Source organism: Parasteatoda tepidariorum, chromosome 2 (genome assembly GCF_982258835.1).
Source record: "Parasteatoda tepidariorum strain Cologne lab strain chromosome 2, Ptep-v5.0, whole genome shotgun sequence".
NCBI classification, from domain to species: Eukaryota; Metazoa; Arthropoda; class Arachnida; order Araneae; family Theridiidae; genus Parasteatoda; species Parasteatoda tepidariorum.
In genome coordinates this window covers 17,960,615-17,977,785 of record NC_141756.1, presented here as the reverse complement: position 1 = coordinate 17,977,785, position 17,171 = coordinate 17,960,615, and the positions used below count along the sequence as shown (strand labels likewise).

The 17,171-nt window shown below is 31.7% G+C and overlaps 1 protein-coding gene across 3 annotated transcripts in view; it reads right to left on the bottom strand.

Moving 5' to 3' along the window:
• Positions 1 to 1,559: 1,559 nt before the first annotated feature.
• Positions 1,560 to 17,171, bottom strand: part of LOC107454839 (uncharacterized) — a 64,731-nt gene continuing 49,119 nt past the window's right edge. For all 3 annotated transcript variants that reach the window (XM_016072158.4, XM_016072157.3, XM_016072159.5), the window contains exons 4-8: positions 15,262 to 15,444; positions 10,568 to 10,809; positions 7,871 to 8,077; positions 4,949 to 5,141; positions 1,560 to 1,764 (exon numbers count right to left, since the gene is read on the bottom strand). In XM_016072158.4, the coding sequence (XP_015927644.1) occupies positions 1,605 to 1,764; positions 4,949 to 5,141; positions 7,871 to 8,077; positions 10,568 to 10,809; positions 15,262 to 15,444 (985 nt within the window). In that variant the 3' untranslated portion in view covers positions 1,560 to 1,604. The remainder of the gene's footprint in view (positions 1,765 to 4,948; positions 5,142 to 7,870; positions 8,078 to 10,567; positions 10,810 to 15,261; positions 15,445 to 17,171) is intronic.

Sequence of the window (17,171 nt, the reverse complement as noted above, 5' to 3'; positions counted from 1 at the left end):
TAATCATATGTTTATAATGATTGGTTAAAGTTGTAAGTTCTGTTCTAATACAATGAAAAACAAACTTTATATATAAAAAAAAAAACTAATGTTAAACTAAATGGTTTGTGTATTGATTTGAACAATGGTGCATTCACCCACCTTTTTATTTCTTAAATAAAATATTTATAACTTTTTTTTGTATCTTAGTGAATGCATTTTAAGCATATTTCAATGAAAATTATTCAACATTTTATAAAATTTTTATGCTTCGCCTAAAATGGGTTGAGTAATTTGATTTTTTTCTTCATATTTTCGAGTCTCAAAAAATTCAGTAAATTATTGTTGGTATTGGGTTTTATTAAAAAGAATCTAGACTATAATGTTTTTTTTTTTTTCAGTATTGTCATTGAAAGTGGAATGCATTTATCGAGTTTGCGTAGAAACGCTAAAAAAATTGCCCATTATATTTTTTTTTGTTGTAGCAAATGTACGATCTACGTAAAATGTATTGGATTGATATGAGAAAAATGCTTACTTTTTTGATGTTATGGCAAAAATTTCTGAAATCTGTAATGATGTATGTTTTGTTTTTGAGGAGGCAGTATTTTGCTGTGGGAGAAAATGACTCGTGAGCGATCCCAAATTATATGGCATATATATTTTATATGAAGCTCTTATAGAGATGCCAGTTTCAACCGCTGAACTTGATTAGTGTTCCTTTGTCATTCAACCATTTTCCGTTTAGCACGATTCCTATTGGACGATACGTATTCCTATCCCAATCGAAACGTATCACTATTGGTTGCATTTGTAACTGATTGATCATTGATGAATTTCCAGTGGACAGGTAAGCTAGTCACGAAAGCTGTTGAAATTTTTTTCTTGCACTGGCAAATTTTTTTTGTTGTATACTTTTGCATATATACAATGCGAAAAAAAAGGAGCCACATTAGAATAATTTTTGATCCTAATGGTCGGATTTTAGCGTACTAGGACTCAAACTTAATTGCTCGAGGAGTTCACCACAAAAATGCTAATTAATTAGATCAGACAGTCAAAATCAGTCACAGAAACGTACTTTACCTGAATAAAAACACCCTTTTTTTCGTAGATTCGGATTTCTGACCTTCAAAGTATTCACACTGGGAAATATCGTCCCAATAGTTTCCTCAGGAGAATGCTCCAAACTTTTAGATTCATTTACCATATTAATAAATCCTCCATAAATGTTATTTTGGTACATCCTTTCTGGATTATTTTACTGTGATGCCCTTTAACTCATTTTATTCAGTTCATATTTTTACTTTTTAATTATAAACGATTTTGTTAAACTTTGATATATTTTTACATAAAATTTCACTCGATTTGGTTTTCTATTTCTTCAGTTGTCTGTAAATATGAGTTTTTTACTCTATGTTTGGACATTTGTGTATTTTTAAGAAGCAAATGTATGCCTAATTTTTGTTAAGAATTTTGTTAGGTATTTTTGTTTGTTAGGAATTTTGTTAGGTTGTATTGTCTGTTGGTTGTTAGGAAAGCTGTTGTGTTAGATTAAATTTTAAGGACGTAAACAATGCTAAAAAAATACACAACTTTAATAAATATAAATAAACACATATGATTTACAATTCAGCAGCGCCTGTAACATTTATGTAACAAGGTGGCTTGAAAGTATCTGGTTGTATAATGTCATCCAAAGCAGAGTAAGTTGACAAGGCGCCGCCTACGACACCACTCGCAATGATAATGATCAAAACGCATTTTTCAAGAGTGGAAATATTCCTGCAAGAATAAGAATTATCATATACAGCTTGCTCTGTATCCTTAATCTGTATTTTTAGAATCCTTGAACATGTTAGAGATCGCAAATTTATATTTAAATGTCAAAGGAAAAAAATGCCTAAATCTGTGAAATTACTTAGTGAAGAAGGCGTCATAAAAACGTCAAAGTAGTTTAACTGCCTTATGTAGGGTAAACTAACCAGTGAAGGAACATTTCATATATATTGATTAAAAATAAGAATATTAAAGTTTTTCTTTAGATTGATTGGTAACAATGGCTTACTGCCAAACAATAAGAAGTCATCTAGCAATGTTTTGGATTACCTAGTCACAGAGATTTCTCTGGAAAATTTTTTAACTTTGTTATTATCTCTGCAACACCTTGTTTCCTTGAAAAAATTATAAGGTGAGTGTTTGTATTTATATGTTTGAACTGGAATTGATTGCATGTAATAGTTTTATTTTTCTCACTGTGAGAATAAGAATTCAAAATATAGTTATAGAAATTACGTTTTTATTTTTTTAAAGCATCATAGCATAATCAAGTACTGAGATAAGGGGATGTTTATTCACTGGATCACCAAACGATGAAAAACCAGTGAAGGAACAAGTTTTCCTTTACTGGTTTTTTTCTAAGTTAATGAAAATGAAAGAAAAACTTTAATTTTCTTGTACCTTTAGTGATGTTTTGCATCAAAAGTATGTATGTTAAAAATGCAAAAAGCAACTTCTAATCAGTGAAGGAACAGGTATGTTCCTTTACTGGGCATAGATTTCCCAGTGAATGAACAGTATGTGTTAATATGTTGACACTTTGCTTTTCAATTCATGATTACAAAAAAAAGTTAACATTTTCCAAGTATTTGTATGTTATAATTTCAAGAATAGGCTTGTTTTTAGATATTTGTATGGCATATAAATTCTTAAAGAGCATTAAAAAATAACCAAAATTAAGTGTTCCTTTACTAGGAAATTTTGTGTTCCTTCTCTGGTAAGAGCTGTTCCTTCACTTGGTCTTCTTACTACTTGTTATTTGCATCCCCAAAACTTTAAAACAATATTATGTAAATTCTCTAAAATTTTTTTTACATAATTTGCAATTGGTAGCAAATATGTTGACACTGTCATTTAACTAAAATTACGAATTTTGAAATTAATATGATTTTTTAAAAGGCAAGCGAAGCTTAAGTGTTCCTTCACTTTTTAGTTTACCTACCCTATATAAGAAAATAAAAATAATCATAGTTCCTTCACTGGTTAGTTTACCCTAGTTTGGAGTTGTTAATAAGAATCGCCTTTCAACTCTTCTCTGTTTCTTCCGGCAGTCAAACATGCTTTGATTTTTTCAATTTCGCCATCCTCAGCAGTTAATTAGATTCTGATGAATATTTTACTCGCTCAAATATTAATGGGTGACACCTATTTTGCAGCCTTTTTTTCCTTCTTCATTTTGACAAGGATTCTAAAGATATATATTAAGAGTAATCAAGTCTAATTCATAACAACTTTAGTTTTAAAAATAACCACTCATGAAGTAGTTTTTCTTAATAAAAAAATAAGTTCGAAGTAAAATAATTAAATAAAATAAAAGGTACTTTTTAGTTAGCCTAGTGCAGGGAAATTAAACTACTTTTAATTTTATTTAATTTTTATGTGTTTAAAAAATATTTAAAAAACTTGCGGAGATCTACATTTTGTTGGCGATCTTCTCGCTTGTTCCCTGCTAACCGAAAAGTACCAAATAAAATAAAGCTGTAATAAGTGAAATATAGAATAAATAATTTTAGATTGTTAAGTTTTATGTATATATATAAAGAAACTCCGTAAGAAATTTTAGTAGTGAATAACTTACAAATATTATTCCTTAATTATGACACGATATTTTGGCAATTATGCCAACTATTCCTTATAGTTGGCATACTTATCAAAAACTTTTTGTGCACCTTTCGCCTCAAGATCTCTAATGTACTTAATTACTGTATAAAAATGAGACTGAAGTAACACGTAATTTATCATTTACAAAAGACCAAAAATGAGCTCATTAATTTTGAGTTATTTTGTAATATTTAACGTTATGAGAACATTTTGTTTTTTGTCCTCTGTTCTCGTCATGTTCATGTTATTTCAGTGCTTACCACTTCAAAGATGTTATAAAATATAGTTTTTGTCTTTTAAACTTTACAGATATTTACTTCTAGCATTATGATCTTAAGAAACTTTCTAACTTATCCTAACTGAACAATAAAATAGATTAAGAAAGTCAAAACTTCTTAAAAATTTTTATAGCTTCTTTATTTCGAGCAATTTATGACTGATTTTATAACTCGATACTCTAATTCAGTTTTTTCCCCACAAAAAAAAAAAAAAAAAAAAAAAAAAACTGTGAGCAGCGATGGGAAGAGAAAATACTACCATTTGTTCAGTCCTACTGACTTCGTGTTCCTAGCACAGAGAAGAGAAGTGATAACCTTGGAAAATTAATGTGCGAAATTTCTGTCGTAAATACTGGTATTTTTATTTGCACTCTGTTATAAAAGATGCGAACGTAAATTAAATATTTTTAGTTTTCATTTCAATGTAAAAATCAATACCTAGTCTCGTTTTACCCTTTCATCAGTATTAATTATCGTTATGTGATATTTAGTTCCGATAAGACTTCAGATTAGACTATAAAAAAAGGACAATCACTTATACATAATGAAAACACTAGGATTTTCACATTTTTAATAAATAGAAAATTTTTTTCTTTAATCCTCTACTCTAATAGAACACGTTATTTTTTAATTGGGGAAATGTAACTTTTTATATTAAAAAAATTGCATTTATTTAAATGTAATATTCATTACATTTAAATAAATGTAATTTTTCAGTTCGATTTAATGCAACTGAATTAAAAATGGTACAAAAAAAAAAAAAAACGAAAAAACTCTGTTTGAATATAAATATAAAGGGAATAACATAATTTTTAAAAAAATAGATTCACAATGGTTTTTCTTTTTTTTTTTTAATTCATAAAATTACTTTTTAAATTAAAATAAATTTTTAGTGTTCATATTAAACTTTAATGAAAAAGTCGATAAATTATTGAAGGGAAAAATGAACTATTATAGAACGCTGCTGTGAAATTAGTGGTTATCAATGTTTAATTTAGTTTATTAATAAACTATGACTTATCTGTTGCTACCTGATTGGCCATGCTGGATCCATCTGAGAGCAAAGTCGGTAATAAAGGAAACAGGGAAGTACGGTTGAGGTCAATGCTGTAAAGGATCCCCCAACCAAATTCAAAACCTTTCCAAACCTTGGGATAGTTTGACCAACAAATAGAATACCAATCATCATTGTTGTTCGAAGAGCAATTCTTTTCCATCCAAAGTCTAGGAGAGAAAAACAAATTATTGATGGTTTAATCTATCGATGTTATCGTGAATGACCGAATGTCGACTTTCACCGGTGAATGTCAACAATCACGTAGTCGCTTTGGTGAATGTCGGAAATATTTGTTATATCCAATTTGAAATTAATTTATTCGTTGATATTATTATATTTATTCGATATTTTAATATCTGCTGAGGATAGATTAGGAGAAACATCAGTGTTCGGTGTACCGGTTAAATGCATACTGGACAGTGGCTCTTGATCTTAAATAAACATTGATGTGGGGCATACCGGGCAAATGTGTACCGGGCAGTGGGACTTCACTAGACCTAATATATATTTCGGACATGAACCGAAGTGATTATGTGATTGTCAACATTCACCGGTGGAAGTCAACAATCACCCATTTCGGTCACTTACAGTAACATCGATACTATTTTTTTCCCTTCTAACTATCAACACAATCGGCAGCATACATTAACTACCTATAGTCTAAAGTTCTAATGTGTGTTGTTGGCGATCAGCAAAGCTAAATCAAAGTTCATCCTACGAAAGTCAAAGTAGGGTCTCGAAAAAAGCTGTTAAGAATATTCTCAGTTTGATGCTTGAGCGAAAGCATGTCTCGAAGCACTTCTGCAATGGGTGATATTTTCGATACAAATGTAAACAAAAAACAAGTTTTAACCTTCATGATTTCCGGTTAGAAAGTTTACAACTGATTACTACAGCTTATTTTCAAACAAATAATTTTGTTTTGAGTGAAATAAATAAATAATACAATATCTGAGCTCAAATCTTCTGCATTTCAAATCTTCTGCAAGATGTTAAGAATGTTAAGTAATCCGGGCGGATTTGAAGAGGAAATTTGTGTAATATATTTACATATATATTGTTAAAAAAGGCCACATGGTTGCTATATTTAGGAAGAGCTCGCTTTTTTAGCAGTCTTGATTTGGCTTCTTGAGACTTGTTTATTACTATTTGGTCTTGTTGCAAGCAGTGCACCGTGCAGATTTAGTGTTAATATTTAGTTAGAGTAATTTATTTTGAAAACTACCATTTAGATTTAAATTTCGAAGTTAATATGCATTGTTGGAAAGGTATCAAGTGTCTTATAACGGTTCTTATTCTAATATTAATTTTAAGTTTTATTACCTATCAAACCACATGTTTACTATCTTTTCACCGTTTATGTTTATTATTACATACCTACATGAAACTGCCTTCATTATTTACTGTCTTTTCATTGTTTTCTGTGTTCACTGTTATTACAGAGAACACATTGAACAAAATGGCCTTAAAATATACCGGATACAGTAAACCGGAAATATGGGACGTAAAGAGCGGGCAGCAACCGTTGTCTTCTATTTTGGCCGAAATTATTAATCATTTCTCTGTGGATACCATCAGGGGCAGGAGAGTTGTTGATATTCGAGATAGCAGCTTCAAGTTCTTGGGGGAGAAAGTCCTTGTCGGATTATGTCCATAAGAGCTACTACGGCAATCGTGTGCAATATTTCTGGCTTTTATTTAAATCCGCCGGTCATCTCTAGTGAAGTTTAAGTTGCTAATAGTCTGATTGTGCCAACCCCAAGTGTTAGCTGCTTGTTTGTCATCATGAGTCAAATAAACAATCCTTGATCTCATCCTCTCATTGATCTTGACATATCATCATCTCATTGAGAGGGTCATACTTTTAACAAAGTACTTCTAATGTTCTTCAAGGAAGTTATTTCTCATTTAATTGAAAGTCATAGGAAATCCTATAGGATAGTCCTATAGAATAGTCTTATTTAAGTTGCCAAAGAACACGTTTACTAAAACTAATTATAGTCTTGTGTCTTTTAAAAATATTGTTACTATATTGTTATATACTGTTGACTCTCGTTCATAAAGTTGCTGTAAAATTATTGCCAAAAAAAAAACATGTTTTCAAAAACTAATTTTTTGTCTAATGTCCTCTGCATCCTCTTTAAAATTTATTTTTAAATTGTGGACAAAGGCTCTATAACTCTGGTTATTTTAATTTTCTTATTTTTTTATATTCTTACTAAATTAAGACTTTTTGGAATATGTCCTATTTAGGACAGCTATTATTTACTTAAAGAATAAATTTTGTTAATAAGTGACTATGAATAACGAGAAAGATATTAAGTTAGGGATTGTTTATGTATTTATGATCATTGTTGTATAAACGTTTGTTCTATTCTTTGTAACCTAAGCACAATTTAGTTGTGGTTAATTTAATTTTCTGCTTGGAAGAAGGGCTGGAAGTTCATGGAAAACTGAAATAACTAACAGTGCGTTAATAGACTTCACATTTTTATTTGAAAAAAATAAAAATTAATAAAACTTAGCAGATAAATGTATGAAAATATTAGGAATCCCATACTTTGTATTGTCATCAGATGCACGCAATGCTTTCGTACTCTTATGCGAAAGATTCGTCATTATGGTAGATTCCTCGTTGTGCTTTTAAACATTAACCGCAACCATGAATTATTTTTTTTTAAAACATTAAGTACAAAAGAAGTTTGTAAACATATGTCCTTCCAACTAAGGTGACTTTCTAAAAAGTTCATGGCTTCCTCTTTTTAATACGTTTTCATGTTTTCGAATAGTTTTATTAGAAATCTATTTTTCCAATAGCATTATCCATGTGAGTAATCCAAAATATGATTTAAAATAAAAGTTCAAAAGTTCAAAATTAGTATGAAAATAATTTTACTCTTTGGAATGTTCAGGAACTCTTCGAAATCTTGAGCAGGCGCATTGCAGACTAAAAGAAAAGCGAAGAAGACGTGCAATGCTAATAATACTTCAACTATTGTTTTGAAGACAGATCTGGGAAGAGACTGAATGACGTTGTCAGATAAAGAACTTCCGTAGACGTGGTAGCCAAGTGAAGCAACAGGCAAATACATGAGCACTAAAGCTGTAATAGAATTATTGATTTTAATATTTTTACTATGAAAAAAAGTAGTGTAGTAAATGTGGCAGTGGCGTTCGTGGGATTCTTCTTTAAGGATTTTAGATGTGTCTCTTTGTAAGAGAGAATTATTATTTTTTAAATACTATACCGAAGACATGGAAAAGGATTTGCTTTTTAGACAGTTAGCAGATTGTTAGAAATGATTCTTTCTGGTGATTTCAGTAAAAGCAACATCTCGAGCAATAACTAAGTGTCAATTCATAGCCTAACGATGTTTTGTTCAACTGGCAAAAATTAAGTTTTTTGACGAAGGAGGGTGCATGTGCTTTACAAACTTTAAGCTCCCTCAGTGACAATCGTTAAGACACACCGGGCATCACTTTGCTGTGGTCGTCAGCCTACAAAAGAACCAAGTTTGTGCTCGTTAAACTTACTGTTCTACTATAAAGTTTTCGGCTGTTTACGCGCTGTTCGTGGGGAATAATCCCTTCTGCTAAGAATAAAAATTGTGATGGAATGCCCACAGATCATCCTCAGGTATGAGCCTCAGACTGTCACCAATAGCCCACTGTGTAGCTCTAGTGCGACGTAAATTAAGTACTACTACTGCAATAAATTTTAAGTTTACTAATTAAGTAGGATAACTTAAATCGGTAACTTTGTTTGTCCCAAAGAATTTTTTTAAAAGTCCTATAAAATTCATGAATTAATGCCATTTTTGTTATTTAAACAAAAACGTGCTTGAAAAGAAAAAGCACAAATGCCTTATAGAAACTCATGGAAGACGATTAACTTTAAACTCTTTCACGGTCTCAAAACTCTTTGTTTTAAACCAACACTGGTTTCTATAGAGGAGTGGGGTGTAGTAGTTTTCGACAATGTCAACCTTCATCTATAAAGAGGTACCCCAACATAGAATCGAGTTAATATATCTTATAGACTAGTGAATTAGAATTGAATTTTTGTAGTGGTAGACACACAACAGTACTTCCCCACCAAAATTTTATCTGCGACAGAATTCGATGCACGGATACCACTAGTTGATTCAATGCTGTTTTGAGAGAAGCCAGGAGAGCTGTATTAAGATCACCGGACTTTGAGTGATGGTCGTGAGAGCTGTATTAAGTTCACGGTCGTGGTCGCTCCTGTGTTGTCATCAGCTGTCGAGTGTATACAGGTCAACGTTGTGTGTGATCGAAACGTGAGGAGATGGATAATGTCGCAGTCGCAAGTAGTGAGTCAACTATTCAATGTGGACCATCCATCAAAATAGGCGTGTTCAAATCAAAGTGGGAGTTTCTGTCAAGGAAGTCGTGTTCACATCACGACCGGGTCACCAATGTGGGAAGCGTCATATCGTCAACAACATCCATCTATGAAAAGGTACCCCAACCTAGAATCGAGTTAACATGTCTTATATACTAGTGAATTGGAATTGTACTTTTGAAGTGGTAGATACACTACAGTACTGTTGCGAGTAGTGTCTCTGATTTTTGACTTCTCAGCCCCATTTGTTAGACTCTGCTATTTTCCTTGCATTGGGAGAGCAATCTGAAAATCTTTAGATTTTTTCGTCGAAAACAAGAATTATTATTAAAGGCTCGATGGGAGCACGTATATTAAAAATCATAGTGAAAATTTCGCATTCGGAATAGTTGGAATGAGAATTTGTCGATTTTTCCCTCATTCGAAAGTACATACATTTCGGAGACAATTTTATATCTTCTTCTCAGAACAGGAAAGTATTAATAACCATATTATTTGGAATATAAATATGTATGGCAAATAAACACTTACATTCATATTATTGTGGATGGTTAATTGAATGTTAGCAATAACAAGTTTCCTAAAACCCGGAGAAATTTAGAAAACGTCTGGTGTATCGCTTTTGTTATGCTTACGGGACGATGTGTAAACAGGCTGACTATTCTAGTAAGTTTCATTATTATGATTTGTGTTTAAATGTACGCATAAAATTTTACTATTGATAAGAGCTTTCCGTAATTTATAAATTCTAACAGGTCGTGAGCATAAAACAAATTTAACAAAATTAATATCTCATCCTAAAAAAGTGTTAGGTTAGCCATATTTTGAATGTTATCCCTGATTTGGCTATATTTGTAACAAATTTGTGGAGTCTTCCGAATTCATTTGTTGTTTGTTTCGTTGAAAGTTAAAATGAAAGAATGCATTATATTGCAAACACTACAAGTATAATATTATTGGATGGCACGCTTTTTCAGACTTAGGGGTAAAAATCAATCTATAAGCTATAAACCGGAAGTCTTACTACGAATTTTGACCTCTAGCGCCATCTGTATTTAGCTTCACACGGTCTACCATCCATTCATTCTTTTAATTTTATTACAAATTACTTGCCAAAATTTTTGATATTTTTAAGCTTCGAGAGAGGAGTAAATGATCCCTTTCGGCAGCGGCACAGACAGACAAGAAATGATATTTAACGAAATAAGATGGAGGAAAGTGTGTTACCTATAAATCCAATGGATACAGCTGTCGGAAACTTGTGTTTGTTCTTCATATCATTCTGGAATGTGGGAAAGGAAGCAGCTCCACCAAAGGCAAATAAAATGGTGCCATAAGAGAGGAAGAACGAGAGAATTGTCGGGGGTTTGTACTCCGGGAGAGGAGCACTCACAGACTCTTTGGATATCATGATGATTAGAAGGACGCATGCAGTGAGTGTAGTGCCGAGAGCAACAATCGCTGCTGGCCTTCAAAAAACAAAACAAAGAATACTCTAAGTATATTTTGTTCTTAATCAAATGTTTACAGTGTAACAAAATCAAATTAAAAGTAAAATATAATAAGTAGATAAAATAGAATTAAAACACTTGACAAAAAATTTGCCATCATAGACTGTGGTATTACTCATTGGATTTAAATTTCATTCACAAACTTATGTGTCGATCAGGGGCGGATTAAGCGCACGCGGGGCCCTAGGCCATTCAAATTTTTGGGGTCCTTAGATTAAATTTTTTTCTCGTATATTTTTTATTTATTCAAATATAAAAGTATTTATGTATCTTTTCATTTAAGAAAGCATATTTAAAATTAAAATAAATAATAAATTAAATTTTACTTTATTTTATCAAATTAGAACTAAAAAATAATCATAAAATTTTGAAAAAATTTGAAAAATCATTGTTTTTCTTAATTTTTCTTAATTTGTTTTCAAAAAATTCATTTTAAGGGGACCCAGGCCATGGTCTAGTGGGTAATCCAGTACTGGTTTCGATTCACTGATTTGCCTTTTCTCAGATTTGCGTCTTGAATTCAGTCACTCATTCACTAACTACCTCATTTATTCATTAACTATTTTAACTCAATTAATACCTTAATTGAAAAATATTGAATGGCGCGCGTTGAATTGTATAATAATAAACTTTTCTGTTTCACTGCATAGAAAAATATGAGATGTTTCCACGGAAATGTGAGGGGATTTGAAAGTTTTTAATCACAACAATTGAAGTTCGAAGGTGGGCAGGTTTGAGAACAGCTGGTCAACTTAGCTTCAGCGATGATCAAAACTGAACTCTCTGCTTTCTGCTTAGCAAGAGTATTCAAATTTAAATTGGAATTCTGTACCAGCTTCCAATACAGCTTATAATTGCTTCGTAAATAAAGCGATCAAAATGATTCGATTTTTTACATCGAATCAAAATTTCAACCACTTTTTGACATAAAGGAACTAACAAAATGAGTAAAAGAAAGTAATTTTAATTTTGTCAGATTTAAAAACGAAATAACTTTTGGGCGGTATTTTCGTTGGTAGTTACTTCGAAGGATATTTGAAAAGATAGGCACGTTTTTCTTATTAATTCCGACAAAAATAAAATTACTTTATCCTTTTTTTGTCTACATGAAATACGTATTTTCATAATTTTTATTTCATTTTATTACTTTTTTAATGTAGTGGGGAATGAGCTTTCGACTACCCCAACCTTCCTCAATCAAAAGGTACCTCGAATCGAGTTAGCATGTCTTATATGCTAGTGAATTGATGTTTGATAATCGTAGTGGTAGTTACGCCACAATACTCCACCACCAGAATTTTATGAGGTATAGAATTCGATGAATGGATATCACTAGTTACTGCATTTGCGAAAGACTGGGAGAACTGTATTAAGTTCACGGGATTTTGAGTTCTGGGGGGTGAGAGCTGTATTAAGTTCACAGTTATGTATGTGGTCTTTCGTGTGTTGCTATTAGCAGTCGAGTATGTTGCAGGATCTCGTTGTGTATAAATGAGACTGAGAAGCAACTGCGCAAGGAGGACGATATCGTAGTGACAAATAGCAGGTCAACTGTTCAATGTGGGCCATCCATCGAAGTAGGCGGGGTCATATCGCGTCCGAAGGTCACCAATAGTGTGACGTAACTGCCACTACGATTATTAAACATCAATTCATTATTATATAAGACACGTTAACTCGATTCAATCTTGAGGTATCTTTTAATAGATGAAGGCTGGCATAGTCGAAAGCTCTTTCACCAAACTAAGTTGTAAATACAGTTTTCAAAAAAATTAACATAGGATAAGAAAAAAAAAATGAATAAACAGTTATAATCACATCACATGTAAAAAAAATAATAAACTCCTTAAAATAAGATAAAAATATATGTAATCTATTTATCTATTCTACATGTGCTTGCTTTTAGGAGTTTATATATATTTTTATCTCAAGATAAAAATGTATGCAATCTACTTATCTATTCTACACGTGCTTGCTTTTAGGAGTTTACATATATTTTTATCTTAAAATAAGATGAAAATATATGTAAACTACTAAAAGCAAGCACATGTAGAATAGAAAAACATGAGATCAAATTTCAAGTACAACTTAGAAAGTGAGTTTTAAGAATACAATTCACTAATTTCGTCTGTCTCATTCTATGGAATTAATTTCTGAAGAAGTTGTAAGATTTTCTCCACCTGTGTTTTAATGCATTCTATTTTATTCGAGGTGAATGCATAATAAAAGATTGATTTAAAGAGTCTTTGGACTGAGTTATCTAAATGCAATTTAACAGCAATTAATTCGTAATAATATTAATTTAAAATCACTAATTGTAACACTTTTAATGAACATCACAACTATTGTTACTAGTTTCCATAATAAAGAGTGGCTTTCGTTTTTACATTTGTTAAAAATCTTGATTTAAAGCCACTGTCAACGAACGGATGTATATTTTAAATAAAGGTTTTGCATTCATCAACTTTGTGCATGAAGAAGTTCTAAATCATTTAACAAACCTCTTTAACTGTAATTCATAATAGTAATGTAATTGGGTATAATATAGCCTACGTCACAGGTTGTGTTGTTCCTACTAAATTTAACCCATGAACGGCATTTTCTGCGAGCCTAACTTCAAGCCACAAATAAACAAACGAAGTGTTCGATCGTTTAAATAGCTGCTCGCCAGATTTTATTGCATTATAAAGAAAAGTTATTGAAACAAAATACAACTAAATAAACAACAACAACTAAAACAAATAACAATAACTAAATAAACAACAACTAAATTCCATTCGTTTAGCATTGCGTCATATGTTGTTCCTACTAAATCGAAGTAGTTGTGTTTTTTTCATATTATACCCAATTTGCAACAAAGAATAATAATTGCAAAACGGTTAATTCACCTTATTCTCGACAGCGTTTCATGTTTTTCACGGTAGGGGGCAGTATTTGTAGAGGTTGTTTCAACTTCCGGTTTAAGATTCAGGTATAAGAATTTCTGCTGGTGCAAACCAAATTGCGTAAATTCGCATATTAACTATCTTGTAATTGCAAATAAATTTAAGATAATTTCCTAAAGTACTTTTTTTATATCTTTATATGATATTTTAAAATATGAAGAACACATTTTTTCACAAAATCACGGCACAAAAATTAAATTAAGGAAACTAAGTATTCCGAGTATATACAAACAAATCCAGAGCGTCAAAAAAAGAAATAGTCACTTTAATGTTATGACGTCGGAAGAGGACCTCAAGACTTCCGGTAGCGTTTTTTTTTTATTTTTTTTTTTAGGACAGATGGTGAAACGATTTAAATAACTTTGTCTTCAAAATTAGCTGTAGAATTACGTTATTCTAACAATAATAATAATAAAAACAATCCTCTTAAACTCTAAATTTAGAAAAGAAACAAATTAAAAACGTAATAATAACAGCACAGGTAAATACCTTTAAATTAGGGATGCAAAAGTATTTATAGGAAAACAATTATTTCATGACTTCTATCAATTTTATGCTGATGACAACCAAACCAATATGAAAATAAATGTGGGAATACTGGATCCCACCATGTGATTTTCCGGCTAATAAAATGTATCAACAACAATGGAAAACTGCTACACTATTATAAGATTTTTATCTATAGAAAGATTTTTATAGGTAATGGATATTTTTTTTTTGTTGAAGGAATAAATAAATAAAATATCCGAATTTCACCTGCGAAATGGAAAAATACATTTTAGACTTGTAATTTATTCGTTATCCTGCGTCAAGTGAACTAAAGTTCAAATTACCTTACCTAATCATTTCAAATTTCAATAAATTCGATGAAAATTTGCCAATACTATTATTATGATGCGAGTGTAAATTGAAAAAGAAAATTACACCCAAATTTAAGATAGTATAATTTTGTGACGAGTAGTGTTTTTTTCCCTTTAGAGTTGCTTAAAGAGGTAAAGGAGATTGAAAAAATTTTATAACTTATGAGTTATCTTTACACCTTTCACTTTTCTTTTTTAATTATTTTTTTAGTTATAATTAATTCTATTATTTTCGTATATCAATTGGAATTTCGATCGCTGAATCTTTGCACTATCATTTTTACAGTCAATGATGTTCCTTCAGTTACTCGGTTTAAACATTGGCAGAACCACTTGATTGCACTTTTTTAAAATTGATCTTTAATGTATAAGGTCACAAAAAACGTAACTAATTTAAAAAAAAAAGTATAGCCTCAATTTCAAAATATTTTTAAAAAAATGCTTACAAAAGAGCGTTGATTCTTTAAAGAACTATTTCAACAAAAAAACTTTAACTGAACTGAATCTTAAAATGTTGGAATAATTTTCGTACATTTAACATCATTATTTTTTTTAAATATATATATAAAAAACAACCTATTTAAGTTAACTGAAATTTACCTCACCAAAAGTCTTCAGGTGTTCCGAGCCACATGAGAGGACATAAGATAGCACCCAATATCAAGACCCAGTAACAGAATGATATGCCCCAATTGGAGGCGAGGCTGCTTATGAGTTGGGCTGACAAAAGGAGGAAAACGATTCCAACACCAAGAAGATTGACATCTATACAGAATGACACAAAGTAACTGAAAAGAAGAATTTCGAAAATAAAATCAAAATGTTTAGGAACTACGTTTTTTAAACGTGCTAAATTCTATTTTTGTCACACCTAAAATGAGAAACATAGAGCGCATCATTTTCAAAAGACTTATGGGTAATTTTTAAAGATGATAAAAGGGGTAGACTATATTTGAGGGTGCCCCTTGATTCTCGCCAAGTTGTGATCACGGTTGATCGCCAAGCTGGGCGATGTTGAAACCCTATCGTGATTCTGATTGGTTTAGATTTTAGCGTTATTTTTAAGTGTTCAACGATATATGTAATATCAGAGGTCCGTTAGTTCTACGTTGAAGGTTACTTTTCCTTCTTGTCAATAAGATCGAAGGTATGTGGGCTGTCATGAAAAGGGATTTTGGAAAAGAAATTTCGCCTTCAGTCTGGTGCCACAGACGCCATTTTCGATTCGTATTTCGCCGAATTTATGTGGCGATGGAAGTACACAGATTCTATTCATGGTAAATTTAGACAGTATCAAACTGCTATTTGAGAATTCTGTGCACCTAAATCGGAGGATATTCAAGCTGAATGAAGAAGTTAGTTTTTTTTCCTTTTCTTTCTGCGCTTTACTCCATTAATTTTTGTTTCGATTCAAAATGCATTTTGTTGGGTTTATTAGTTTTGCTTATATTGGGTTCATTGCAATTTTATAAAGTTTTGGCCGATGTTTTGTTTTTTTTTATTTTATTTTATAACCGTCGTTGAACAGCCGACCCAAATTCATGGGTTTACGACTACTTACGTTCAACTCCGTAGCCTTGTAATTTTGAACCAATCCAGAAGACAAGGAAACTCCTGGATCAGTACCCCCAGAGGTATTGATTTGCTGTGGGAACATGGAGGACTTTGAGACGCGACAGATTTAACGTGCATCAGTCACCATTTACTACACGGGGAGTCTTCGGCCGGCCTGGATCGAACCCACGACCTCTTGGATATGGGCCCAGCGCCCTACCGACCAGGCTATCCCGGCCCCCGATGTTCTGTTGAAGTTTTCCAATGTTTTATTGAAATATAATTATGCTTTGGTCACCATTCCTGTTACTATGGAGTTTCGCGCAAACAGGAATGGCGCCAAACATAAGTCGCCAATTTCACCAAGGGGCACACTCAAGTATATTTTTTTATCGATATAAGTTTTCAGAGAAGGGTTGGGCATACTTTATGATATATAGACTAAAGCAAAAGAAAAAAAATCACACATAAAGTGCAGAAATGAGCTTCCTAAAACCGGAAGAAATTTAGAAAACTTCCGGTGTATCCCTCCACTTATTTTATGCTTACGAGGCGACGTGTGAACAGGCTTGATATTCTAGTACCTGTTTTCTTATTGTGATTTGTGTTTACATTTACGCATCATTTTACCATTCATAAGAGTTTTCCGTAATTTATAAATCTTGACACTAAAAGAAATTTAACAAACTTAATATCACAGCATAAATAAAGTATAAGGTTTGCCATGCTTTGAGTGTTATCCCTTATTTGGCTATATTTGTGTAAAATAGCACCGTTTCTTATTTTTTGGGTAGCATCACAACAAGCTTGCGGAGTCTTCCGAATTCATTTGTTGTTGGTTTCGTTGAAGGTTAAATTGAAAGAATGCGTTATATTGAAAGTACTACAAGTATAATAATATTGGATGGCGCGTTCTTTCAAGCTTATGAGTAAAATTCAGTCGGAAATAGCAACCCCGAAG